The sequence below is a fragment of the Neolamprologus brichardi genome, chromosome 20 (genome assembly GCF_056152115.1).
Source record: "Neolamprologus brichardi isolate AB-2024 chromosome 20, ASM5615211v1, whole genome shotgun sequence".
Classification (NCBI taxonomy): domain Eukaryota; kingdom Metazoa; phylum Chordata; class Actinopteri; order Cichliformes; family Cichlidae; genus Neolamprologus; species Neolamprologus brichardi.
The window spans coordinates 27620988-27648489 of NC_142123.1; the positions used below are offsets into that span (position 1 = coordinate 27620988).

General features: G+C 37.6%; 3 protein-coding genes across 5 annotated transcripts; 2 read left to right on the forward strand and 1 right to left on the reverse strand.

The window, feature by feature from the left end:
• Positions 1-1284: 1284 nt before the first annotated feature.
• Positions 1285-11104, forward strand: cd63 (CD63 molecule). Its single transcript, XM_006794079.3, has 8 exons — positions 1285-1456; positions 2154-2242; positions 8713-8901; positions 9048-9122; positions 9218-9316; positions 9507-9650; positions 10420-10503; positions 10682-11104. Exons 2-8 carry the CDS (start codon positions 2177-2179, stop codon positions 10745-10747), a joined length of 723 nt encoding a protein of 240 aa, XP_006794142.1. The 5' UTR covers positions 1285-1456; positions 2154-2176; the 3' UTR covers positions 10748-11104.
• Positions 11105-11142: 38 nt separating this feature from the next.
• Positions 11143-20035, reverse strand: letmd1 (LETM1 domain containing 1). The gene is made up of 9 exons (XM_006794077.3): positions 19910-20035; positions 19474-19628; positions 18580-18695; positions 17000-17082; positions 16683-16869; positions 15444-15545; positions 15199-15351; positions 15018-15114; positions 11143-12314 (listed from the first exon to the last, which is right to left on the reverse strand). The coding sequence occupies exons 1-9, from the start codon at positions 20023-20025 to the stop codon at positions 12238-12240; spliced, it is 1086 nt and encodes a 361-aa protein (XP_006794140.2). The 5' UTR covers positions 20026-20035; the 3' UTR covers positions 11143-12237.
• Positions 20036-20781: 746 nt separating this feature from the next.
• Positions 20782-23554, forward strand: gtsf1 (gametocyte specific factor 1). 3 transcript variants are annotated; one of them, XM_087833808.1, is made up of 7 exons: positions 20782-20854; positions 21534-21634; positions 21739-21845; positions 22303-22429; positions 22528-22617; positions 23100-23177; positions 23258-23554. In XM_087833808.1, exons 2-7 carry the CDS (start codon positions 21550-21552, stop codon positions 23338-23340), a joined length of 570 nt encoding a protein of 189 aa, XP_087689934.1. In that variant the 5' UTR covers positions 20782-20854; positions 21534-21549; the 3' UTR covers positions 23341-23554. The 3 variants fall into 3 exon arrangements, with proteins under 3 accessions (XP_087689934.1, XP_006794138.1, XP_006794139.1); XM_006794075.3 differs by having other exon boundaries at positions 23120-23177; XM_006794076.2 differs by lacking the exon at positions 20782-20854 and adding an exon at positions 20862-21032 and having other exon boundaries at positions 23120-23177.
• Positions 23555-27502: the final 3948 nt, after the last annotated feature.

Below are 27502 nucleotides of genomic sequence, written 5' to 3' on the forward strand. Positions count from 1 at the left end.
AGTGATTTAGTTTCCTCTGGAAAACACTGTAACACATATTAAAAAGTAAGAGAAAAATAATCCTATAACTGTTTGCAAATAGAGCACCATAAAAATATAAGTGTTCAGCATTTGAACTGTTTTATGATGACCTGAGGAAGACCATAAGTTGAAATGTGTTGGTTAAATAATAAAGTTGTTGTATGAACTAAAGTGTTGCTGGAGGTTTATCTTTATCTGTACTGGATTTGTTCACATCATTCAGACTTTTACCACATGATCATAAATGATAATAATACTTTCTGATGCTATAAAAGCACAGCCTTACTGTAATTTATATGTCACAGGAAGTGACAGAGACTTGAGTGATCACAGTTCATTTGAATTCTTTGGCAATTTTGGTCAGTAAGACACTTAATCACCAGGATAAGAACTTTAGTGTGTAAAATGGGGAAATATATGAGGAGTTCACCTTTCACACATTGTGTTGTAACTTGTGTATTAAACATAACTTTTGTCACACTTTACATTTGCACCCTTTTTTTAATGGAAGTGAGATAATTTAATAACAAATGGATGGAGATAATCATGGCTTTGTGCACATAGTATACTACTTGTTTGTTGTGAAATACAAACTGGTGCAACTAATGTGGATATTTTAAATCAGTAGCGCTTTATTGATGTATGTGTAAATTTTGAACAATAGCAACATGTTAAGAGAATGTGAACCAAATTTACAAATAACAAGAAGAGAAAATACATTTTCCCCGACAACCCAAAATTGGTTGTTAATGCCTTACAACGAATTTATATTAATTAGCAGCTTATGACGCTGGTATTTACAACTTGCAAATATTTGTACGAGTGAATGAAGAGAAAGTGTTAGCTTTACAGACAAACAGACAAACAGCTAACATGAAGTGACACTGGGATTATATGATGCTGTGGTCCTAGAGTTACCTCTATTTATACTAATTAAAGTGATCTCTAGGTGACTGATGGAGTTATTTATATGGATTCAAACTTCCAGACTATGTAAACAAGTCAGGTCAGTTTCTAAATAGATGGATGTACGAGCCTCATTTAAAAATGGGAAAATGAAAGTCAAACTGATTGGTATGTAGAAAGTTCTAGAATTACAGCTTTGCCATATTGGTTTTGCCAGACCTCAACCTGACCCCAATTCTCCAATAACACCAACTAGTTAATCAACCGATATATCTTTACATATCCTAACATAAACCGACTACCCTAGAATATTACACAGCAGTAGGAGTTTGCATTTAACGACGGGGCCGTGAAGGCAGCATTGAAGGGTAGAGTTGAGCAGGAGACAGTAAAAAGGAGGGAGCAGGAGGTGGCAGAGAGCGTGAAAGAAAGAGGAGGGAGTATAAACGGCCGAACGCATCAGAGTACCCTACAGCTTCAACTTTGTCTTCGCCTTTTGTGGCAAGATTTTAAAAACTTCTTCTGAAAGGTAGGTGTTAAAATAGCACCGAAAAAGTTTTCTTTTTCTCCTAACCGTTTTCCGTCCGGTGTTTTTTTTTTTGGGGTCGCTTTCTAAACTGTGCATCTAGCGGTTTCGTTGTCTTATCTTTTAGACAAAAGAAAATTGTCGCCTAATGTAGATAAGGGTGGTTTATCGTAAATCTTTTAACTTAATTTGTAGACTTATTTGCGTGTATTTAAGAATAATTCAGTTTTCAGACTAACAGCTGTCCGTAATTTGATCTTGGCCGTTTGTGTAAAAAGTTTGACTCGTTGACAAAGCTTGTTTTGTTGCTTGCTAGCAATGATTAACGGTCAGAAAAGGGGGGCTGCGTGTTCCTCAGACTCTTCTCAATTTACTCCAATTATTAAGTGTTATTCAGATCTGCGTGTTTCCTTAATTTTATCGTGTCTATATATAATGACATTAAAGTACAGTCCTAACATTTTTTGAGACTCCTTCGTAAATCTTAATTAGTAAATCTAAATACAAATTAATCAGCGAAATGTGTGACGCGTTAATCTAACTTTAAAAATATAAATCACCAAGCGTTTTCATAGCAATGAGAATTAGTATCCTACTGAAAACGAGTCAGCTCTTCCACCCTTCAGCTGCTCGTATTACAGCTGATGTAATCAGTTAAGAATTAAACTTGCAATAAACTTGCTTTCTTTTTTTAATGTAGAAAACAGATCTTCGTCATTCATCATGGGCGTAGCAGGAGGAATGAAATGTGTCAAGTATCTAGTTTTCTTTTTCAACTTCATCTTCTGGGTAAGTAGCAGCAATCACATTTCTTTTATAGTAAAACTGGGCTATGAAAAAAAAGAAACAAAACACAGCAGAGTGGACATGGAAACCACCTAAAACTAACTGCAGGAAGGAAAGCAACACTGTTGTCTAGTATAAGTTTATGTTTTCAGCTTATCTTCTTGATCTACACAATATTTTCATTTCAGGACCTTTTTGTCACATTTCTCCTTTTACTAGCACTGTGACTTTGGCTTAAAGGTTGAGCATATAGGGCAGAATCATTTGTAAAATCAGATGATGAACACACACACACAGAAAGTCACATTACCCATTCTTCAGTTTTGTGTTTAAATCTAATGGGATACTTAGTGAACTTTTTCCAAGATTAGTTAGTTTTACATCACCTTCATGGTGACGATAAGAGAGAGGGTATAAGAGAGGCAGGAATGTGAATCTTATGACCAGATTTCCAAAGTGTTGCAGTACCATGTGACTGCAGATAATTTTTTCCTCCTGCTTAGTCACCCCATAAAGTTCGGTAAGCTGGTGTTTGCACAGTTAACTCTAAATTAACAAACTGTTATTTATAATAGGGCAAGAGGAAGTAAAAATGACAAAGCTGTTTTGGCGGGACTTCCCTTTAAGTCCCATTATTTAATACTTATACTCGGTAAACAGTTCAGTCTTTACAGCAGCATTTCCTTAAGTCCAGGTGTACCCTGGGATTTTGAGTCAACTGAGCAGTATTGTTTTAAGATGTCACCATAAAACCTAACTTAATCTAAAGAAAATGAAAAAGAAATTGCTTTAAGAAAATAATACACAGTTTTTGTGAAGTCAGTGGCCTTTAACTTGACAATACAGTCAAAGTTGTCATTGCCTTTATTTCAGGTGATATAAAGGCAGTTTTTTTCACATTTGAACACTAGCATGCCTTTAAGTTTGACAGTCTTGGGTAGAGCAGGGCGATGTGACCAAAAATATTTATCACGATATACATTTGAAAACTTGCGATAACAATATAACTGACGATATAATTGACACTAGACAAAATACTGTACAACTCCACAACTTTATTAGAGCAAAAAAAAACAAACATCAATGTATTTTCACTTAAACAAGCAGCTGTTTTTTGTGTGCATTAAAGCGATATAAAAATTTTACAGTACAAATGCAAATTCCTTGCTGACAGTTTAACCAAAAGGCATTTCCAGTGGAAATTGGCCGACATATCCTCAGCATAATCATGTATAATATCCACAAAACTTAAAAAGAGGTTATACACACACAATACAGTAATATTATGTTGAAGCACAGTACGTATCACTCCGCGAGGCTCCTGCCTACGATAGTCGTAATGCTCCGACAATCCATCAAGCGGTGCAGGTTCGTAGCTTAGCAAAGTCGTACTAAAACATTTGACAGATTTTCGAGCGCCGTGTACGACATAAAATCGTTTCAAGGTCAGTAAACACAACCAGAATTCATACATAAGGCACACGGGATTATAAGCGGCACTGTCGATTTTCAGAAAAATCAAAGGATTGATTTTAAGTGTGCCGTATTTTCCAAAAAAACACGGTAATAACGACAGCCCGCTAGCATGCTCTAGCAAAAAATAGTGCTTTGTTGTGTAGCTGACGGACGAAAGCTAAACCAGTTCCACACCACTGAAGTTGCAGCATTTTTACAAACCAATTCTGGTTCATTCGTTTCATTCAACGATCCGCTTTTGCCCTTCTCATTCTCTGTCACCGCCATGCTTTTTCCGCCATGTTTGCATGAAAACAAAGGCACTGCGCATGCGTGTTTTACCCATATTCTATCGCGATATTTCATTTTGTTATCGTTGCCCAACATTATACCGGTATTACCGTGAACGGTATGATATGCCCAGCCCTAGTCTTGGGCACATAAAGTCTACAGTCTAAGGCAGAAATAAATACTTTTTCTGTTTATTTGTTTTAGGTGGCAATTTTCTCAACTCCTATTAAGAGCTTTTTTGTTGGTCATGAGTGAGCAGAGAATCATAGTTGTTGAGATAATATTATCTTTTATAAAGCATTTATAACAATAAACAGTTATAAACAATAAACTGTTATAGATGCACTTTGGTATTGTTAATTTTTTCCACTCAGTGCACATTTTTAGAAGTGCTGTCATTATTTTCATTATTAATTGGGACACCTTATTTCACTCTTCTGGTCAGCATTTATAAACAGTATATAATAATTTAATGTGTGTAGCACACTGATGTAGTTGTAAACTGATGTAAGTGGAGGCATATATAAACATTATGCTGACGAATTCCGATCAATAATAATTGACTATTACTTTAATTGATTTAATTGATAGTTGTAAAATGTAAATAAATAAACTAGACAGTAGTAAGAAATGCCTCTCGACTCTATGGTGCGTTTCCATATATGAAAATTGTCTTCTCAATGACCCACTCAAACATCACAACTCTACAAAGGTGTATTAGGGCCACATTGAGAAAACATATTATTGATCATTTTGAGAATGAGGTAAAAATTTTGAGATTAAAGTCGTAATTGCATTTCGAGAAAAAAGTCAAAATGTGCACACTACATATGTTCTTTCAAGATAAACCGTCACTGCTGCTATAACCTCAACAAAAAGCCTTGTGTGGATGAGTTAATGAAACAAATTGATTGAGCATCTTGTGAGCTCCTCCAGGTTTGTGTGGTTTTTCCATGTGACCAGATGCAGCTTTCTAAACCATTATTTGAATGTTCTTATACTTATCACCATGCTGTATTTATGTGCTAAATGAGACATCATTTCCTTCCTTGTTACTAGAAACGATTCTGAAGTGCGATTTTAATACAGTTGTCAGGAAACGACAACTGTAAATAATCTCCACATTTTGACCGTTTTCTCAAAAACGGTCAAAATGTGTATTGACACTGGTTACTGACAATTTACTACTTGATAAATAACTAAAATTGAGCCCCGCACGCTAAAGAAGAAAGTATAACAGAAAAATGAAGAAACATGTCAGTGTTCACTCACTGATAACTCCCCAAATAGGAGATACTCAGTGGATTTCGCAGTGTTGAGCAGTGGTTTGACATTAGGGGTGGGGGAAAAAATCGATACTGTGTAGTATCGTGATATTTTGTTTGCTAATAATGTATCGATACAGGGACAGCAGAAATCGATATTTTGTTACAAACAATTTTTTCGTGGACTGGAACATGCTCTGACTTCAGAGCATGTTGATCAGCTCCTTTTTCTGAGCAAGAATCCTGACATTCCTTCACTGTCCAAATGTGTTTAACTTTTTTTTGGCAGCAATAAACATGACAGTTTACTTATTTTAATTTAAGACATGTTTTATTTTAATTAAGTTTAAAACTTTTTTATTTAATGTAAAATTATATTTGGTTTTAATTTACTTTCAAATTCTTCAGTTGCTGAATGGGCTGCATAGTTTTCATAAATTGCATAGTTCAGAATAGCTATAATTGTACCAGATGGTTGCATTCAGTTAAGTTGGACTAGACTGTAATACAAACCGTTCAGTTTATAAAACTGACTGAAATGAGAGAAAGACTGAGTGTGAGACTTTGATATTAGATAAAATGAATATTGATAAAGTTTACCTTTATGTACAGAATCTGAATATCGCAAAATATTTTTAAAAATTGCAATAATATCGTATCGTGCGTTAAGTATTGTGATAATATCGTATCATGAGTTGTATGGTGATTCCCACCTCTATTTGACATGTTGGGAAATTTCCTCAGCTGGTTGCACCATTATGTATTTTGACATCGCTTTGCCTTGTGGGAGTGTTAGTAAAAAAGGATGTTCGTAGCCATAGACTGACTGTTTTAACACTCAGGATTCACCCACAAAAATCCTGCTAAGTACAAGGCTGGCCAATCAGCAGCCATGTCCAAAATACCTGCAGCCAGTTGGTTTGACATGGCTAGCAAAATGCATATGGAAAGATTACCAACAAAAAGAAACCACAAAGTGTTTTATGGTTTACTTCATCCATACGTGGGATAAGCAGAGATTATGATTCTTGATCCATTAATGAAGTCTCAGTTTATCTTGCAACAAGATCATAGAAGGAGCCAAAGCATTGTGATAAAAGAATTTTCTAGCCCTTTGCCACTTTTTTTTTTTGTAGATTGAAGTTTCATTCGCTCAGGCATAAAAGACATATAGGGTTTTGGATGTCAAATAAAAAACTTTTAAAATGATGCATACAGTTTCTTAAAATAAAGAAACAGCCACTCCCTTATCTGTTTGCGAAACGATCATGCTGACTGTGGTGACCGCAGTGAGTTGGGAAAAATTAATGTTGTGAAACTGTGTGTATTTGATTGGCTAGTTTCTGCGTCTGGTTCATACATTTATTGTCTTCTCCCCTTTCAGTTCGAGTAAGATTTTAAAATTGCTACCTGAATTCTTTTTACTATGGTTGCTGAGTTGTGATACTTCCTTGTAAAAGGACTTTGGTTACACCTGTAGACACTGTAAATAAGTAAACTGGAGCCTCATGGTGAGTGACCTGTAAGTTTCAGCCCTATTGTGTTGCTAGAGTGCGCAAGTTTTTCTTGATTTTCAGATCAGAGTGGCAACACAACTAGTGCCTCTGGCTGAATAACAGACATTCGAATAGTTTCAAAAAGTTTCTGGAGCGAGCTATTGAAAATCTATTCAGTACAATCTTCTATATCTTTTCAATGATAACCAAATATGATGAGTGTTGTGAACTCTAACAGCACAGTTGTCTTGTATGTTAATCTCACAATCTGATCTGCCTGTTGAATAGCTCTTCAGTTGTGAGAGCAAGAGAGCCACCAAATTTTGCCACAGCTTCCTTCTCAGGAAACATGAAGTATACTCTCTTCTGAATTTCTGTGACTTTCTGGGCTCTGCTTGGCTTCTCTGTTCACTCCTTTATATTTTGTCCTACACCAACCATTAGCTGTTTGTTTGACTCAGGCTCAAATATTTACATTGGTGGAGCCAACACAGAAGGATCTAAGGTAGCAGCCAGGTCTTAATATGGATAGCATAGCAAACATGTGACTGACACTGAGGCTGGAGAGGTATCAGGTTTTCATACTGGTATGAAAACATTTATTTTCCCTTAAATGTTTCAAATATTAAACCCCTACAATAGTGAGCATACTGTTGGGAGCTGAAGTTGTTCTTCAGGGACTCCCAGTGGTATCTCCAGCCACAATATATTTGTTTTTGCTCTCGCCCATGTGTATCAAGAACGATAAAAACAGGTTAATGAATCATTTAATCTTACTCACACCTTATACAAAAGCTTTAAAATATCTAACATAGGTCTACATTTTACAGTTTACATTTTCAGTTATTTATCAGTAGTAATTTAGCAATTTTTATACTGTTAGTCATTCAAAACATGATGTTTGATATGGCAAATAACACCTGTTCTTATATATATATTTGCTTGAAAAAGTGCACAGCTGAACAATTGTTTAACAGAAAAGTAGCAGGACCGAGTTAAAAGGGAATAAAAGTAAAAAGAATACAGTTTGCTCAAGGACACAGCTGATTGCGGTCAGACATTAGTGTTTGTAAAAGATCGAATGAATTGCTCTTATCACCCAAACCAGACAGTGACACTGTGACAGTGTCATTGTATCATCTGATCGTTTTACATCCGCATTCAGGGACTGAAAAATGTTGCAACTTCCTCTTTTGTTTTAGACCTTTCTCATGTTTCGTTACATGAAATGAAATAATATAAAAATCAAATTGATTTAATGATACCATAATCAGATCTTTAAAATTTGTAGCAGCTATATTAAGATAAAAAACTTGTCTTGGGAAATTTGTCCCCCCTTGAGGTGGCTGTAGGAGGCAGAGCAGGTCCCCTACTGATCGGAAGGTTAGTGATTTGATCCCAGGCTCCTCCAGTCTGAATGTCAAGTATCCTTGGGCAAGATACTAACCCCAAGTTGCTCTCTGATGCATCCATCTGAGTGTAGATGTGTATGAATGAAGCTAGGAAGCACTAAGTATAGAAAGAAAGTGCTTGTTTGAATGGGGGTGATTGGGTGACTGTGGCATGTTGTATAGAGCGCTTTGAGTACTCCGGGAGAGTAGAAAAGCGCTATATAAGAATCAGTCCATTTACCATTACCCCTTGGCATTGCTGCCAACTGGCAGAGAAGGTTAACATACACCTATTAAAGTAGTGGTATTCACCCTCCATAACTGGCACACAGGTGTGACACTTTCTAGATTGATCCCTATCACAGTCAAGTACCTGGGTGTATAAAAACACAAGTGTGTTTGGTACAGTTTTATTGTTTAGCTGCTAATAAGAATCAAATTATTGTTGCTTTTCTTTGCTATCATACTTTTGTCAAATAGCCAAATAAAATATTACATTGCCCCTCTGACCAAAAAATAAATATAAACCTTTCCCCATGAATTCACTCTAGCCTAACTTCTTCTTATTCTTGCAGCTATGTGGCCTAGCACTGATTGTGGTAGGAATCATGGTTCAGGTATCGCTTAACAAAACCCTCAAGATCACTGATCCCACTGCTTCGGCAGCTCCCATTATCCTGATCGGAGTTGGTGTGGTGATTTTCTTCATCAGCTTCTTTGGTTGCTGTGGAGCCTTCAAAGAAAACCACTGCATGGTCGCCACGGTAATTCACACAGCACCATATGCAGTAACTTTGTTTTTGTTAACTTTTTTGCATGAGATTTCATTGTAAAAATTGCTGTTTATTCGTGTGGCAACCACTCAGGTAGATCATTCAATTCCTCATTCGTTCCTTTTCTCCTCCCTCAGTTTGCTGTCCTTCTCTCACTGATTGTTATCGTTGAGATTGCAGCAGCAATTGTTGGATACGTCTTCAGAAACAAGGTAAGTGTTGAATACATCTGTTTTATGTGAGTCCCTGCAGAAGGTGTGGTTTTAATTTGAGCTGCGATGTTGTGTGTGTTGTGCCTCCCGTGTAGCTCTCAACTATCGTCCACGATAGCTTCACTGACATGATCTCCAAGTACGAAAAGGGCGCACCAGAATTCAGAGAGACTGTGGACAATCTTCAGCATAACGTAAGTTCACTGTAAATGTTCCTGTTCACTGTTTGGTTAGTATGGTACCACCCTGTCAAAACATTTTGCATCCTGTTGGTAAGTTTCGTGTGACAGGATATTGTTGCTGTTTGCACAGTGTGTTCCATATCATTTTACTCTCCATCTCAAGTTCATAGCTGTTGTTCATAGACTTGTTTGCATTTTCCAGCTGAAATGCTGCGGTGTGAACAGTTCTTCTGACTGGAAAGGTTTCGGTAGCGTAGTAGACTCTGTGCCTGACTCATGCTGCAAGAATGTCACTAAAGGCTGTGGAAAAGGAACCATGACTGACTCTGACAAAGTGTATCAGCAGGTAAACAGGGGTCAATTTCTTTCTAAGTTTATTTAACCTGAAATTCACTTTCTTAATTCTTAAGTCCTGTTTATTTAGTAAGACATCTAAGTCATCAGCATGTTGCTTAAATAGGTAAAAAATATATATATCTGGCAAGCTAAAGAGACATACAGTAGATAATTGTTACCAAACTGCAATTGGATGGCATGTAAATATTAGAAACATGACTCCAGCTGCGTAACAGTCTTGCTTTGTGCCAAGCACACAAAAGGATTAAAGGATTTGGAACTGCAAACTCATCTGATAACGACTGATTGATGTGTTGTTAGGCAATGAGTGCGCACTAGTTAATCATCCTTTGTGAATCCAGTAGTGAGCATAATTTACAAAATGGACTTTGTGCTATTAAATGAGTGTCTGAGGTCATAAACTCTTAAGGAAAGTGTTTGAGGCTACAAAGCAAAGAAGCCTAGTGCTGTTTTCTCACAGACTATACAACTGGCAAACAGAGTACCTCCAAAGTTAAATGTCTGAAACAAATTTTCTACCAGGAGATTAGTGACTAAAATAAACAAACAAAAAAAGATTTACTACTTTACGTGCACGAGAAAATGGTTGAGGTAGCTGCTATCATTGTCACAGCATGTGATTTGTAGAACCTCAAATATGGAAGGAGGAAAGAAAAACGAAACGGCAAAAAGCCCACAAGCATACAGAGTGTACTCTGAGTTAACTTTTCTCAGACACAGTGGAGATCAATTCTAACTTTTCTGTTTGTTCTCTTTAGGGTTGTAGTGCTGCTATGGAGACAGCACTAAAGAACAACATCTTATGGGTGATAGTAGCAGCGGTTGTTATTGCTATCCTGCAGGTATGTAACACCATTAAACAAAATTTGCTCTTAAACTCAAGAGTCTATCAGCTCATTTTATTTTCCTTTGTTACTATGGTAATGTGTTGTTGCTCATCTTGCTTCTGGACTCTACAGACTTTTAGTTTTTGAAAAGTAAGTTGTAAACAAAAATGATGACCGTTTTCTTTCCTTCCAGTTACTCGGTATTGTGTTTGCCTGCTGTTTGATGAAAGGCATCCGGGAGGGCTACGAAGTTATGTGATCGACACCAGAGGAGGAGTTGACTGTTCGGGCTACTCACAAAGTTCTTCACTTGGATATTTTAAAATGTTCATCATACTTTCCACATAATACGCAGAATATAATTTTCTTCATACAGATAATATTTTCATAGTTAATGGCTCTGCTTTGATGCTGTACATGGAATGGAAATGGAGATTAATGTACAGTGTCATATTAGCATAAGTGAATGTTCTCTCTTAACTTTGCTTGCTTTGTTGTAAACTTGAGTTTATTTTGGTGTTCCTGGATCTGTTCTAAGCTTTGAACTGCTTTGGTGTTTATACGTCGTACTGGGTTCCAGTTTTTAATTTTTTCATTAAAGAGCTTTTTAATTTCATCTGAATTTTCTGTATAAAGTTATACAGGAGAAAAATGCACCTTTAAGGTTTTTATTTCAGACACATTTCCAAGATATTGTATATAATATTGGCACAACACAACAATGAACATTTGCAGAGCAAATAATAAAAAAAAACTTAAAAAACATAACATAACTTTTGTATCTTCTATTTTAGATAAACTCTGTGTGCTTTTGCAAAAGGCACAGGAAGCAATGACATGTTCAGTTTTACACTTAACACAAGTCACCAGCAGATACAACAGGAATTTCCTCTTCGTAAGAGTAACCAGAAAGCAGGCGAAGGGCTTAAAACAAATTTTGCACTTAAGTTAATGTCATTCCAGCCTTTCAAAAAAATAAGAAGGTAAACAATAAAGTGATATCTTGTCAGAAATGTGTGCTGTGCCACAAACCAAAAACTTTGAGAACGTGCAAGACGTTCAGCATCTCATCACACAAGCAAGCTTCAATGACTTTACAGCTGGGCCACCAGTGGGCTTTTTCTTTACATAGTTACTCTCGGGGACTTTCATATTGTCTACTGCTGTTTGACGTCAACCAGGTTATAACGCCTCTTCATCTCCACATTACCCACCACAAGTCCTGTTACCCACAACCTTGATCATGGTAAACAATATTCAAAGTATATTTTAAAAAAAGCACAAAGTGAGGTACTGGCATGAAAAAATACAGGACATGTTTGATGTGTAATGTAAAAACAAACATGCCCATCTTAATGTAATTCTTTTAAATGGAATGTGACTGAGCATATCACCAAAGAAAAAGAACTGCTGAACTTAAACAGTGTAATAACATGTATCAGTTCACACATGCAAACAAGGTTCACATATAGCAATAGATAATCATGACATTACTTCCACATCACCAGTATAGCACTATTGTCTAATAGATGGCAATGGATTCATCTTGTTTTTAAATGCTATTAACTGCAACTGCAAAGGCTTCTTTTTTGTGGTAAATCCTTTGAATAGAAATGGTTTCTTGCCAAAAACACCCCTTGTTGTTGTTTCCTTTCCAAAAAGGAGCTGTTGAAAACCTCTTGGAAAGTTTTGCTTTTCATTGCACGTAAGAGAGTATAATCACAACAGCAGATAGCATGAGGCTTCCTGTCAGTGACGGCTGGGACCACTTGGGTAGTTTGCAGAGAGAAAGACAATGCTGTGCAAAAGCAGTGACACCTCTGAGTCTGCAAAAATGAAAGTAAAAAATACATACTAATGTAATTGCTATAAAAGAGTCATGCAACAATCATGCAACAAGTACTTAAAAGGTCTTTTAAAGCACCCCCCAAAATGCTTTAAATATAACTCAAAGCCTGATCTTTAAGTCACAAAAGGTAGTGGATATTTTGTCTTGACTATTGTACATAGAACAAGTAGTTCCTATATTTTTTAATGTGTGGAGACAATGTGCATTTATTACATTAGCTAGTTAGCAGATTTAGCCTCAACAGTTTTTCAAGCCTCCCGTTATAACCTAACAAAGCCAAGATTTTTGTGTCCGGCCGCTACTTAAGAATGCAGAATATCTTGATAAAGCTGATTAAAAAGACAGACAGTAGCCTGATGGTTTCCAGATACATTTTGGCAAATGCAATCCCTCTTGCTCTCCTTCTGAATTGTACTTGGATTAAAAGCAAAGCCTGCTCAAATGTAATTGTCAGCAGATTCTGAATTATGAGAGACACAAAACATGCTGTTAGTGTCAAGAAAAATCTTATTCCTTGACTTGGCATAAATCTGTAGAGCAGCAGATTGTGCACTTATCAGGCTGTTCACACTGCTTTGTTAGGGCCATAAGCTGTGCACCAAACACCTCTAGAAAGTTGATGAGTCACCGGCTCATCATCTAGGGTCATGTACTGAATAATAAATGCAACATGCACAGGTAATGCTGAATTATATTGAATTTTGGTTCCAATTAAATGCCCTTTCAGATTAAGTATTTTTTAAATGTTTAACTTTAGAGTAAAGTCCTGCATCAGTGAATGAACTGAGTATTAACATTCAAGTACAAACAGACACTTCATATTCAAATAAGAATTAACTTAAATAATTTTCTGTTCTGTCACTACACGTGTTCTTGAGTGAGACCGTTTCTGTAGCTACTTTGATACTACTGCAGTACATAGAAGGAGAAAGGCTTGGTTACTCTTCATAAAGATGATTATATGTTAGATAAACATGCAGTATATTTCATCAGCCATTATCTGCAGCAGGGGTCCTTAATCCCAGTCCACGAGGGCCGGTGTCCCTGCAGGTTTTAGATGTGTCCTTGATCCATCACAGCTGATTTAAATGGATAAATTACCTTTTCAACATGTCTTGAAGTTCTTCAGAGGCCTGGCAATGAACTAATCATGTGATTCAGGTGTGTTGACCCAGGGTGAGATCTAAAACCTGCAGGGACACCGGCCCTCGCGGACTGGGATTGGGGATCCCTGATCTGCAGGGTGTTTCATTTGTTTAGAGCGCAGGTGTTGAACTCCAGGCCTCAAGGCCCGGTGTCCTGCAGGTTTTAGATGTGTCCTTAATCCAACACAGCTGATTCAAATGTCTAAATTATCCCCTCAACATGTCTTGAAGTTCTCCAGAGGCCTGGTAATGAACTAATCATTTGATTCAGGTGTGTTGACCCAGGGTGATATCTAAAACCTGCAGGACACCGGCCCTTGAGGCCTGGAGTTTGACACCCCTGGTTTACAGAAAAAAAAAGTGGAGCGCCATCTGTTGGAATCATGTCAAATAGCAGTACAGACTCATTCCACTCATTTGGCTCCAGATACACTGGAGTTTAACAGAGATGATCTGTGGGACAGTCTGAGCCTTATACACTGATCAAAAAATTAAAGAAACACTTTTTAATCATACTATAGCATCAAGCTAACTAACTTCTGGGATGTTGATCTGGTCAGTTAAGTAGGAGAGTGTGTTTATAACCAGCTTATAACCACTTTTTTGGTGCTCCGGAGGGGCACCAATGAGACAACCACGAAAATAGGAATGATTTTACCTCATGGGGGCAAGTGACATTTTTACCCTTCTCATCTTTTCTGACAGATTTTTCACTCGATGGCTAGGGTCAGTCTCACTACTGGTAACATGAGGCAATACCTGGGCCCTATAGAGGCTGCACAGGTAGTCCCACTTCTACAGGATAGCACATTAATGTGTACAATTTCCAGAAGGTTTGCTGTGTCTTTCAGTGCAGTCTCAAGAGCAGGTGGATTCCAGGGGACAGGCTGTAGAAGGTCGTTAACCCATCAGCAGCACCGGGATCAATTAAATTTCGGCAAAAATAACTTTTTCACTTTAACTTTTAGGGTGTCATTAAATTTAGCCCTCTGTAGGTTGATAACTTCCATGTCCATCACACAGTATGCCATTCTTTCATTCCTAACATATTACCCAGTCCATATCAATATAGATCTCTAGCATGATTTCTTTTTGGATGTCTTTTCAAAGTGTTTTTAATGTTTTTTTGAGCAGTGTACATCCAACAGATGTGCTGTCCACAAAGCACATCAACTCTAAATTGTGGCCCACATACACATGGATAAAGCCAGAAACTCTCATTTCTATATAGGGAACTTTAGTTTAGGCTCATATTTACTATTATTTTATTCCATTGTTTTCTGACTCATTATGGACATTTTGGGGCTGACTATACAGGTAAGCACAGTAGAAGCAATCAAGTTTCGGCTACTTTATTAGGCAGAAATCTGTGCAATATTCTGTCTGGAAATTTCTCTTCACATAAATCCTCTTAAGGAAACAGGTAAAGTTATTTTTATTACAAGTCTGGTATTTTTTTTTGGCTCTCATCAAAATCTTTAGGGTAGGTGACAGAAAAAAAGAATCTATACTGTAAATCCAAATAATAATAATACCTTTCAATGAGCTTGACACCTGAAGCCACTGGGACAACCATTCGCGACACTGGTTAACACCAAGAACATCAGCATTAAGGCCCCTTAGATAACAAGCCTGAAAGGAGGAAAACATCAAGTATTTCTAAAATGGCTTAAAGAGGAAGGCACTCAGTATATAAAGTCATGGAGAATGATGGACCTGTCTGAGTTCAGAGTCATTCAGCTGGTGAACGCCCAGTCTGCTGAGGCCCCGGTCCAGTTGGAGCAACTCCAGCCCGTGGCTGCTCAGCCGTTGGCCAATCAAGAAGCCGGGGAGCCGTGGCGTCAAGAAGAGCAGCGGGCTGATGTGTCTCTGATTAGCCATAAAAACATGAATACAAAGGCTTTACTAAGCCTTTTGCTTTCCTGTTAACTGAGACAGAAAATTGGAGGAGTTTTACTGACCATGTGATCAACGCTCATCCTCCTTATACCCAAAGGAGGTCCAGAAAACAGGCTTCGGATAGCAAGGATTTCAGACGCTTTGGGGTTTGCTCCACTTTGGACCTGAACAAATATCAAACATACATGTACTGGTTAGAAATTAACAGAGCTGCAAATCTGTACTGTTTCACACAGTTCACAGCCAAACTTTGTGGCGTTTAGGCACCATCATGACTGACTCCTGCAATGTTTATTAAACTGAAGAATGAGAACTAGAGTGCACTTACTATTTGTGCATCCATAATGAACAGTTTGAAATTTAACAAATAAGTTGTAGTTTTCTAATGAAAAGAAATGACAGTTATCCTCGCAAACCGGCCAAGTATCCCAGCTATGCGTCCAAAGTTTGAAGTGAAAAACTGTGCGAAAGAATACTTAGCAGAGCAGAAAAACAATGCACTATTTTAAAACCACTGACAATTAAGAGTGAGGATTTCCATTGTCTTAATAAGAGGGGGGATACATTAAATAGCAAGTGAGGAGTCAGTTTTCACAGTCGACATGGAAGTGGGGAAAAAATTGGACAGCATAAGAATCTCTCAGACAGAACTGTAATGACCAGATCACTTGCACAGATCATCTTCAAACCACAGGTATCAGGTGTTTCCCCAATAAGCATGGGCTAGTACTAGAAGCAGGCCAAGCACAGACAAGCAACAAGATTTCTTGGGTGCTTACAAGATTATAAGCACCCAAGAAAGCTGACAGGACACATGCATGGAGCACAATAACCACAGACAGGTCATAGTGCGCATGCTCTCGGCTCTCCACCACTAAAATCTACCCAAATCATCAGTTGGATAGCCTTTAGTGATTATGCAAGTGCGAAGCTGGGTTATTGAGCAAGGGAAGAAGATGGATCAGTTTGATGAGTCACATTTTCTCTTACATCATGCGCACAGCCAAGAGGATGTGCGTGCGTGTCCTTAACTTTGGAAGAGATGCTGGCAGGATATGCTACAGATTTAGTGCAAGACAGTAGAAAAAAAGTGATGTCTGGGCAATGTTCGGCTGAAAAATCTTTGGTTCTGACATTAATGAGGATGTTACTTTGAGACATAATATCTAGTTATTCCCTGATAACTTGTGCTACATTCAGGAAGATAACATTATAAGGGGCCACACTGTAAAAACTGTTCGTGAATGATTAGTGTACTTTGCAAGCAGAAAGCAGTACTGCTACACATTCCCGATACTTACTTTTGCACACAGGTCCTTAAGTTGTGTCTGTAAGTGACCATTTTTGACCTGCTGACTCGTGTACTCAAGTCCTTTGAGCACCGGCCAGTGGTGCCGAGCTCTGAGGGAGTGGTACACTCTCCGAAACTCCAGCTGCTGACTGGGAGTCCAGAAGTGAGGGATCAGGAGCTGACGGGGGAAGAAATACCTGTCGATGCAGGAGGAGGTGTTGTTAGCAGAGTGAGGCACAATAAGTGACAGAAAATGATTAATGAACAGGGACAGCAACATAAATAAGCCTGCAAATCAAATGAGATGGTTATTTCAAGAGGACTCACATCAAGACAAAAACCAGGTAGTTGGCAAAGGGAGGGATGGATATGATCACCAGCGGGATGGCCTTGATCAAGTCTCTGCGAAACTGTCAAACACAAGTCAAGTGAGCCAAGTTACTGTGAGACATTACAGCCCTGAAACACTGACAATGCATAAACTAAAAATACTACACTGCCATAAACACAGGAAACTCTACCAAAATCTACACTAATTTATGAGAACGGGTGACTAAACGCTAATCCCTCCCCTTAAAGGATGCTCTGACAGTCCTCACGATTATGAAATTATTTTTAAATACCATTAGTATTTATTCAGAGCGATAGCTCAGATTGAATACCCGACGTACAAAGTCAGAGAGATGAATCGGCTGAGATGTGTGGAGGGGAGAAAGTGCGATTATCGGGAAAAGGATGCAGAAGATGAGGCTGACAAGCAAGAAAAAAACAAAACAAAAAGGAGCTTTACGGTTGTTTTGACAGGAAATGCTGATGGTTGGCATGAAAAGGGAAGATTTAGAAGACAAGAAGAGTTGGAAACAGACATTCCACTGAACTGATCAAAAAGAAGAAGCTGCTAAAAATAAATAAGAGCATTGCTTACATCAGCATTACACATTTTTCAATGCTGATAGAGTAGATGACCTTCTCTACCTCCTGAGGCCTGCCATCCCACCCCTAATGCACCTGAAGTGCTAGCATCGTGATAAATCCTCACGCCTGTTAACCTAATATCAGACAGAATTAACTCATTATGACCAGTTCAAACAGTGGGTGTTTGTTTTTTCTTTTTATGGTTGACTTAAGCCTTTTCATTTTAGGAGTTTAAATTAGAATATATTCATTTGTTATTTTGATCTTGAATTCTGTTTTTCTGTCTATTTATTCTTTTAATGAATACAAACTGATGACTGCACTAAATAATATAATAGTTTATTTGCCTTTAAAATTTTAAACAGTTTTGACAATTAGTGTCAAAACAAAATAGAACTGGTTTTATTTGTGTGCATGGAGATGGTGTTAACCCGACATGAATTCCCATTGCCGGTATTACACTAATACTCCAATCGATAATCTAAATAAAATAAGATTATATTGGATTTTCTGTGACAAAATGCATCACATTTTGGTAGATAACATGATAGAAAACACAACTTTTTTTTGCTAAGAGTGAATGTATGAAGGAAAGGATTTTTAAAAAGATCCCAGATAAAAAAAAAGCAGAGGGAATTTCTATACAAGTGAATTTCTTTTTGCAACCAGGTTTCGCCCCCTGCTGGCCATTAGACAGAATGCAGTCAAAAGAAAATTTTACACTCAGAAAGAAATAGCATCATATTAACAATCAAAATCAAGTATATTCCAAACTTTTGCAATTTAAAAGATTTTAAAAAAATCAAATAATGTTTTCTGACTTATTGCAGATTTAATAATAACAAAATAAATGTAATTATATTTAATACAAATTTAATAATAATCAAGAAATTACTCATTTTCACTGAGCTATAAGCAGTTTGATTCCCTCCATTTCTACTATGTGTGGAAAATTCTGATATTTCTGTGTGCAGTGTGGTAATCAGACCCACCTGTCTGAGTTTCTCCATGTCCCTGTAAGGCAAATCCTGGAACTTTACTCCATCAGACCACATTTTTCCTTTTATCCTCCTGATATCTTTGGCATCTCGGAACAGTAGCTTGAATCCTGGAATGAGTGACAGAAAAAATTGTTTTAAATATTACTGTAGATTTAAAAAATTTATTTGACTCTTAGAACAAAGTGCTTTGTAGCATGCTGTGTATTTAGACACCAACTCCTGAGCCTGCTTGTACTCCTGTAGATGTTCGCTTTAGATTGGGGCCACAAAATGATGTAATTATATAATCATTTGTATATTACAAACAGTATGTAGTATGCAATGTTTGTTTGCTTGTTTAATGCAGTTTTAATAGAGTAAAATGAAAATTTGACTTGCAAGACCTGAAAAAAATAAGCTCGGGTAAGTGATGGACAAGAACAGTGTTTTCTGGATATAATGCTGCTGATGGGGTGATGTTTGAAAGAAGACAACTGGACTACTTTAGGTTTTTGAAGACATTTCACCTACCATCCAAAAGGCTTTTTCAATTCTAGAACAAAAGCAGACAAACCCATACAGGAAGTAAAGACCCTGAGGACCCTGATGTTAGTAGACCAGGTGAAACGATCATATTAAGGCCATGGAATATGAGAAATCTGGCTATTAAATGTCTTATTTTAACTCCAGATTCTGATCACGAGTTGGGTCTTGAATTCTCTTTCTCTCAGCAACTTTCATCTTCAAAAACCTTCATATATAAGGTGCCTATGTACTACAGCAGCCTGTTTCCTGATTCCTGGTCCCTAGTCAGGTCTCCCAACCTCATTGTTGTGCTAACAAGACTCACAGGGCACTCCTGCAGTGTTTTTGGAGACCTCAGGAGTGAGTAAACCGTGAGCTTACCTTCCACGAAAGTGTGATAGAGCAGAAAAAAGCGGGGAAATCGCTTTTTAAGAAAATCTTCATATTTGGTATTAGCCCACTGGAGTTTGGAGGCAACATAACGAGCAAAACCTCGTCTGACTTCGGACGATGAGTAGTGTCTACACAGGGGCAGTCTATCAGAGAGGAAAGATATCTGTCATTAAAGGAATAAAATAATTGTTTGTACATTAAAGAATTAAACATGATTACTCTTTATCGTTGGGGTATGCACCGATCACGATATAATAATTGCTCTGATGAAAATATCAACAAAGTACTTTATTTTTTTTATTTTCAATTTTATTTTCAACATCTCTTATCAGCCGGTAGCTAGCTTAGCAAAGGTTCACGAAACACGAGTAAAACAAAAATGATAAATGATGGAAGCGACGATGTTAATCGGTTTCATATATACCTGAACTGACAGACCACGAAGGGAGAGTAAAGACCATGTGTTATCCTGTTTTTACCGAGACGACAGTGTCGGATTAAAGACAGTTGACTACACAGACTCGAACAGGACAGCGCCATGTTTGACAGGCAGCGCACTTACCGTAATGACGCTCATATACAGCAAAGATGAAAGTGAGTCAGTTACCGTAATGGGAAAAAATGGTGCCAGGCTAAATATGAGTCACATGCTGTAACCTATTTTGTTTTATAAATGTAAATAAGCATTCTAAAAACACTGACTCTTTCATATTTTAATGAACCATCCATTCACAAAATAAAAAGTCTGCTTTAATATAAGAAAAATATGATATGATGTGATACAAATAGGTCCAGTTACAAATAAGTCTTTTATTATAAGTATATTACATTTTGTTGTTTTCGCTGCTCTAATACAATAATTTCTAACCTTTTAAGATCACTAAAGAATTTTAGATTTTTTCTTATTCTTCATACTACTTCTTTGCCAGTAGGTGTGTACTTTTACGTTAGCATTTTACTTTGAGTACTGGAATTTTACATGTAATCAGTAGTGTCTACTGTATGTACTCTTACTTTTGCAGTTCATTTAATTTGGTAATTCTTCCAAAAGTCAGTGCAATTTAATTATCATGTTTTATTGATGCTATTTATCATCTTTACTTAAAAATGAGTGGGTACTTTTTGCACGGACAACTAATTTAATTAGCTGCTTCTTCCACCATAAGCCAGAGATTCAGTTTGCACATTTTATTGATAGTATTCATAGTTCATATAAAAAAATATTCTTTTAAAAAGAAAAAAGTTAAAACCCCGGTAGAGATAATAAAAAAAGTAAGCGCTAAAAATCACGTGACTCTTCGCGAGATTTAAAGAAGTGGGGCGGCTCTGGTTGTTTGATATCTTTAGAGAAAAACGGCTCTCTTTCACGGTAATTTTAAACTGCTTCTAGGCTTTATTTTAACCATTTTCTATAAACTTTACAAAAGTTAAGTGCAGGTGTTTAAAATTCACGTGTTAGTGTCTCAGGCAATGTGCTGAGCAGCTAGGCAACTTTTTTGCTAACAGACTTTGGAAACGGGCCAGGTCTTCTTGCTGCATATTTTACAGTAACGTTTGATGAGCTAGGTACTGTGTAACGTGTCCACGAGTTAGCTCTACGACTTATTTTAGCCATAAAGAATGGCTTTATATCAGTCAAACGTGAATATTTGGTCATCATGGGATGTTTAATCAGGTCAAAGAAGAACAGGGGGTGTAGGAACCACCTGCACGTATACTGCGACACAAAGAGTTGGGGGGGAGAGCTAGCTTCATTCAGTAAGGTCACTCATGTTTCTGTCTTTGTACACATATTAGGAATATTTTTTCTACTTCTTCTCTATATTTAAAACTAATCCAAACCAGCAGGCTAAGTTAAGCTCACTTTGGGGTGACAGAAAAATGTTGCACACCTGCAGAGCTGAAGGGTTAATGTGGTTATGCAGCTTGTGAATGCTGTGCCATGTGTTGGCATTACCAAAGTGCAAGCATTTAGTTTACACAATTCCTGTGTGTCTATTTGGGGGTGGGTGGTTATATTTTAATTTAAATTGTTTGCCTGCCCACAGTAAATCCCAGCTACGGATGGCGAGCAATTTCGTAATTGGAAGCACCAGCAGTCCCTGCAGGACCTCTTCTGCAGAGCCAGCACAGCTGGTGGAGGAATATGGTGAAACTTTCTTTCTTTTTCTTTTTTTTTTCTTTTAACATTTTAAGGTGTTGTCAGTACTTTAAATCCTAAGTTAATGCATTTGCTTCTCACCCCCTTTAAAGATGGTAAAGGAAACACAGACCCAGAAAAACTTCTTCAGTGCCCTTTTGATAAAAACCACAAGATCCGGTCCAGCCGCTTTCCTTACCACATCATAAAGTGCAGGAAGGTGAGTCAAGTGCTAGTATCTTTAAAATTTTAGGTTTTAGTTGTATTTTCTTTCTATTTTACATTAGTCTGTCAAATTGAGTTTACTCATTTTAGTTTTATTTTTTTAGTTTCCGTAGTTCCACTGATGGTTTTAATCTTATAAGAGAGTTTGGCCTTGTTAGAAGTTCACAGCAGCCATTACAATGCAAACATTAAATCTTGGAAGGGCCTCTGTGTCATGCAACTGAGTTAAACAGCATCCTATTGAATAATCTAACCGCTGAACCAGCGCTTAAAGTTATTTTTATCCAGCAGAACATCAAAACACTAAAGTAGCCAAATGTTGTCCACTGGTGGATGAGGGAGAATAAAAATTGCTAAGTGGCGAAGCTGGTACTGGTCTTGTGTAATTCCCTGGCTTGAATGAAACTTTAGCCATGACTGAAAGTTTAATTGTTTATATAAACTCTCTGCAGAACCATCCCAAACTGGCCCGTGAACTAAAAACCTGCCCTTTTAATGCTCGCCACCTGGTCCCCAAACATGAGATGGCTCACCACACTGAGACCTGCGAGGACAGAGTTCCTGTGGACATGGAAGAAGGTAAGACTGCTTTTCTTTTTTTCTTTTTTTTTTTCTTTAACTTAAATTTAATCATGTTTAACATCGTGAATATTTCTTATTTTACACCCCTATTACAGATGGAAGTTCAAGTTCAAATGGACCTTGTAACTGGCATGTCCCAGTCAGCACTTGGGTTAACCCAAACATGACTGAGGATTGGGATCAAGGTATGACTTATAACCTCATCATCTCTGTATTGGCACAAGGATGACTAACCCTTACCTGACTGTGTGACTCAAGCGTTAAAGTGCTTTAGACTCGCTTTCCTTGTAATGGAAAGCTGAAGACAACTGCTCCTCCTGCTTGAAGCTTACGCTCACTTGATTTGTGACCTCTGTAAATGCTTCATCTGGGTTAATGGTCTCGGTTGCTAGTTTTAGTAACTATTACTGAATGAATTTAACTCTGGAAGATTGCTCAGGCCTGTTGTGATGAACTGCTACTGTGTAAAATGTGAAATATCCCATTTCTCACCTAGGTCAACCTTTTTCAAACCTTGTGTTTGAAAACTGCTTTTCCCCCTTCAGTTTCTGACTGTTAAACAATACTTTCCATTTTAAGAATGGGTCTGGGTCTAAATGCACCTGAAATATAAACTTTTTGTGCTGCACCCTGAGACATTGAGACGATACTTAGTGAAAGTATTAAGGTAACTGTCCCATCTTGCAGAGGCGGATAACAATGCTCCTCCATTTGTGTGGGGTGAAACCAAAACTATTGGGCCAAAGTAAGTCAGCTCTTCCATCAGTCTGAATCGGCTAACAGTAGTTTTTCTTTGTTCTCTAACTGTTGTCTCTCTCCCACCAGACAGGAAACAAGACCCACCAACAATCTTGGTCCAAAGTTTAGATCACCCAGTGACATTCCATGGTCTGGTTTTTAAGCTATAATTTGTATTTACTGCATATGCAAGCATGTTTAGATATTTAGCTTTTTAAATTTGTTCTTAACATTTTTTTTAAAATCTCCCTCAATGTGACTCATGTCTTCTGCCAGATGCAGACTACGTTGATGTGATATGTCCACTTTTTTTTGTCGCGTCTAGCATTCTCACTGTTTAGTCAGACTGCATTGTTGCTTAATAAAGCTGTTTATGTGAGGAAACATGAGTAAATTCATTTTCAGTCACATGCTATGCAATGATTCAAGATGGTTTAAAGGCAAAATTTTCAAGTCATATATTTGCAGCAAGAATCCGGGACTTGACATCAAGTCACAAGGTCTGATTAAACACCAAAAACAGTTGGTGTAGAGCAGGGATGGGGGAACTCGAGGCCTCAAGGGCCAGTGTCCTGCAGGTTTTAGATCTCACCCTGGGTCGACACACCTGAATCAAATGATTAGTTCATTACCAGGCCTCTGGAGAATTTCAAGACATTTTGATGAGGTAATTCAGCCATTTTAAACAAACTGCTTGGTATAACATGAGTTGTGTAGTGGCAATGCCTTTATTTATGGTTATTCTAGTTGTGCAGCATGCATACGTACACTTATACCAGGTTGGACCACTTTGACTTCAGTGTTGCTTTGATTGGTTAACATTCAATATAAAGCACCCTGAGGTAGCTGTGTTTTAGTACTATATGTAAAATTGAGTTGGAATGAGTTCTTGGCATAATTTAATCAAGGTGCTCCACGCATTCCTCAGATTCTGAGTGACATGATTGCGTCACAGTTGCTACACATCCATGACTGGATTTTCATGTTCCGCCACATTGCAGAAGTGCTCTATTGGATTGAGATCTGATGACGTGGAGGTCATTTGAGTACAGTAAACTTGTTATCAAGTTCAAGAAACCAGTTTGACATGACTTAAGAGGTTTGCAAAGTCCTGCTGGGCCTTTGTGTGGAGTGGTTGGATGTGGTTGTAATTTTTAATAGATGTAAAATGTTTGGGTTTTTTATCCCTTAAATATCCTGTGGATCAGGGCTCATAAACGCTTGAAAATAAAAATAACTAAAGTAAAAACCTAATTGTTTTTAGGTTTCAACTGGTCTAGCTGTTGGTTTGAGGTGAAGTTGAATTTGTAGGTAGACGTCATCCTCCATTACTCTTTCCACTTTTCATAATGCACCAGTGACTAAACCATCCCCAGAGCCTCACCTTTACTCCTCCAATCATGCCTCTTGTCATTGTGGCTAGATAGTTCTGCCTTTGTCTAATCCAACCATAAAACTTTTCTCCAGAAGGCTAATCCACGTGGACAGCTGGAAATTTCAGTCGAGTTTTGGAGCAGGGGTGTCTTTCTTGGCCAGCACCTTCTTAGACCATGACAATGGAAAACTTGCATCACTGTAAACTGTGATACTGGTTTCCAGTTCATGGCAGGTTTCACTCTGAGTGATTCCTGGGTTGTTCCTGAACTTGCATACAGTTGTCTGAACATGCTCAATCATCCAGGTAAGGAGATCCCGAGGACAAGTTTGAACTGTTTAGAAACGGCCTTCCCAACTCGTGTAAATCTACAATTGTCCTTAGATGTTAACTGAATTCCTTGGACTTTCACATTGTGCTGGGTATTGGTCAATCCAGTAAGTGCTGTCTAACAAATCCTTTTTATTCTGGCAAAAAGAAACTACCAGTTGTAGTCAATCATGATCAGTAACTAGAAGATAAAGTGCTTTGGCCCTCATCATGTATTAAAAGATTAAAGTGAATATACGTAAATATTTGACCCTGTGTAGATTATGCAGAACCATTAAAAGGCCAGAGTAACATTCATACCCAAGATCAGTCTGAGCACAGCCGTGTATTAACTGTCATTTTCTGACCTCTGGATGGCGCTATTTGTCAACTTTCTACATTCATTCTTTCTCTTTACGTTCTGTCACTTTGGAAACTCATTTGACTTCATTATCACACATCGATTCAATGATCTTCTCTTATTGTCGGACATTTTTAACATGTGGCTTTTCCATGTTTAAAGAACATTTCTCTTATGACATTAACTTAGTCATGCATCCAAAGCTGCCGCATAAGAGTGAGCTTAGTTACAAGTGTCACGATAATCCAAGTGTGAGGGGCAGCATGCCAGCCCACTCTGTCATATCTAAGTGGCATTATTGATTTCATGTGATGACTGTCTATTTTAGTTGTGGCTATTATTAGAAATGTTCACGGGGCGCTAAACTGCTCTGTGACCATCTGTAAGAACAGGTGACTGAGTAAAGAAAAAAAAACGTAAACCCTTCACCTCTAAGGCGAAGTGATCTGTGGTCTCTATTATGCAGTGAGGGAACATTTTGTTCTAAGGTTTTCCGGTCCTATTAGAGGAAAGCATCTCTACAAATCAATAAAAAGTTTATAGTACATAAATATTTTTTATATTTCTGTATTTCTGGGATTGGTATCCTACAGAATGACTTTAACTCCATCCATGGACATTCACCGATCATCTGATAAATATTAAATTGATGTTAACCATTTTAGCTAACTTCAACTTAATTAAATATGTTTGACCTTTTGATGACAACTGTCATCAAAATACCAAATAGGGGAATTTCTTGTACAATCCCCAATCCCTACCAGTAATTTTCTAGACAGTTGTAGAATCTATGCCAAGGATCATTGAAGCTGATCAAGCAAGACACGGTGTCAACTGACTAAGACACTTGAAGCTGTTTTTTTTTATTTTTCATGCATCTGTACCCAGTCTGCAGGACCTCTGTTCTGTATATTATCACCCATATCTTTCAATGAGCTACAAGAGCTACTTATGGTTGTGTTACTACTTGTATGACCACTTAAGGTGGAACATGAAGATGCTTGTATTGATATAAATCTTATAACCTTGCCACTAAGCAGGCTTAAATGTCACGGTGCCCTTTTTAAACCAGCCACTGTAATTGTGTACTATCAACGAATAACTGCTAGTAGGAGCCCATGCTGTCTATTTAAATAACACGATATGTGACATAAAGTGTCTTTAAAAAAAAAAAAAAGGAGGAAAACTGAACTGAGCCAGTATTATAAATAGCTCTTCAGATGCTCTCTGATTTCTTAATACTGCGGGTGTTTGTATCTGAGATTTTATGAGTATTTTTAGAAAGTGATTTTATCTCAGCATGGAAGAAATCTTCAGATTTTTAGTAGTACCCTGTGCTCATTGTCGTGGTTGTGCATCAGATACATATGTGATTATTTCAAGGCTGCCAGTCTATTTAAAGACATCACAGGGAGGGAGGGTGTTATGTCAAAAAGTGGAAAAAGATCCGTTCCTTAGTTGAGAAGTTGGACTGTGTTAAAACTTTTGAACAAGAAGGGTCTTTATGTGAAGAATCAAAATGTATTAGATTTAAAAGTAGAATTAAAACCGGGAAGTACCACAGTGAATACTGAATTTAACTTAAACATCCTGAATGTTTATTTTTTCATCTGTAGCAACAAGTAAAATTAAATTTGTCATACAAAATTGTCATACGTATCACAATTTTTAATTTCACAATTACTGTAACCAACAGAACTGGCAAAGTAATCAATGCTATCAGTTAAAATCATCTTTGTCTCTGGTTTTACTCTTTATTTTATGGTAGGTTGCAGTCACCAGCTCTATCAGCTACATGCTGACATGTTGGAGTGACAAGAGTATATTGTATCAGTTCATCTTGTGATACAGTCTTCGATGCACTGGCACCTGAAGTTACTTTTGGTTGCTGCCTTGTTTCTCACTGGGAGTCCACTGCTTCGTGTCTCCTTCCAGGCTTCAGACTGGGGACCATACAACTAACCAGAGTCACTGTTTTAGGATTAATTGTGATGATGCTAATGAACAGAGTAAAAATGATCAGAAGTTGCAAAATAGCGAAAAGAAAGGGGTACCATTAGGTTCAAAGTCACCATACAAGCCTCCATACAAGGAGGATGTAATTTGATAGGTTAGGTTCATCTTCAGTAACTGAAAAGCAAACTCTGTTGGGCTGAGATCAGGTGACTGACTTGGCCACAGAAAAATATCTAATTTCTCTGCTTTGAGAGAAATTAGACTGATTGCTCTTAGACTGCCTTTGCACTTTGCATTATCCATTTGCAGTTTCAGAGCATTGGCTGAATCT

What these genes read in the sequence shown, in the direction of transcription:
- cd63 (XM_006794079.3), top strand. Translation starts at nt 2,177, where the DNA reads ATGGGCGTAGCAGGAGGAATGAAATGTGTCAAGTATCTAGTTTTCTTT. An exon ending in ACCACTGCATGGTCGCCACG is followed by an intron (nt 8,902 to 9,047) that starts GTAATTCACACA and finishes CTCCTCCCTCAG; the next exon opens with TTTGCTGTCCTTCTCTCACT. An exon ending in TTGTTATTGCTATCCTGCAG is followed by an intron (nt 10,504 to 10,681) that starts GTATGTAACACC and finishes CTTTCCTTCCAG; the next exon opens with TTACTCGGTATTGTGTTTGC.
- letmd1 (XM_006794077.3), bottom strand. Translation starts at nt 20,025, where the DNA reads ATGGCGCTGTCCTGTTCGAGTCTGTGTAGTCAACTGTCTTTAATCCGA. An exon ending in CTATCACACTTTCGTGGAAG is followed by an intron (nt 18,696 to 19,473) that starts GTAAGCTCACGG and finishes CACTCATTCCAG; the next exon opens with GATTCAAGCTACTGTTCCGA. An exon ending in ACATGGAGAAACTCAGACAG is followed by an intron (nt 17,083 to 18,579) that starts GTGGGTCTGATT and finishes TGTGTTTGACAG; the next exon opens with TTTCGCAGAGACTTGATCAA.
- gtsf1 (XM_087833808.1), top strand. Translation starts at nt 21,550, where the DNA reads ATGGCGAGCAATTTCGTAATTGGAAGCACCAGCAGTCCCTGCAGGACC. An exon ending in ACATCATAAAGTGCAGGAAG is followed by an intron (nt 21,846 to 22,302) that starts GTGAGTCAAGTG and finishes AACTCTCTGCAG; the next exon opens with AACCATCCCAAACTGGCCCG. An exon ending in GACTGAGGATTGGGATCAAG is followed by an intron (nt 22,618 to 23,099) that starts GTATGACTTATA and finishes GAAAGTATTAAG; the next exon opens with GTAACTGTCCCATCTTGCAG.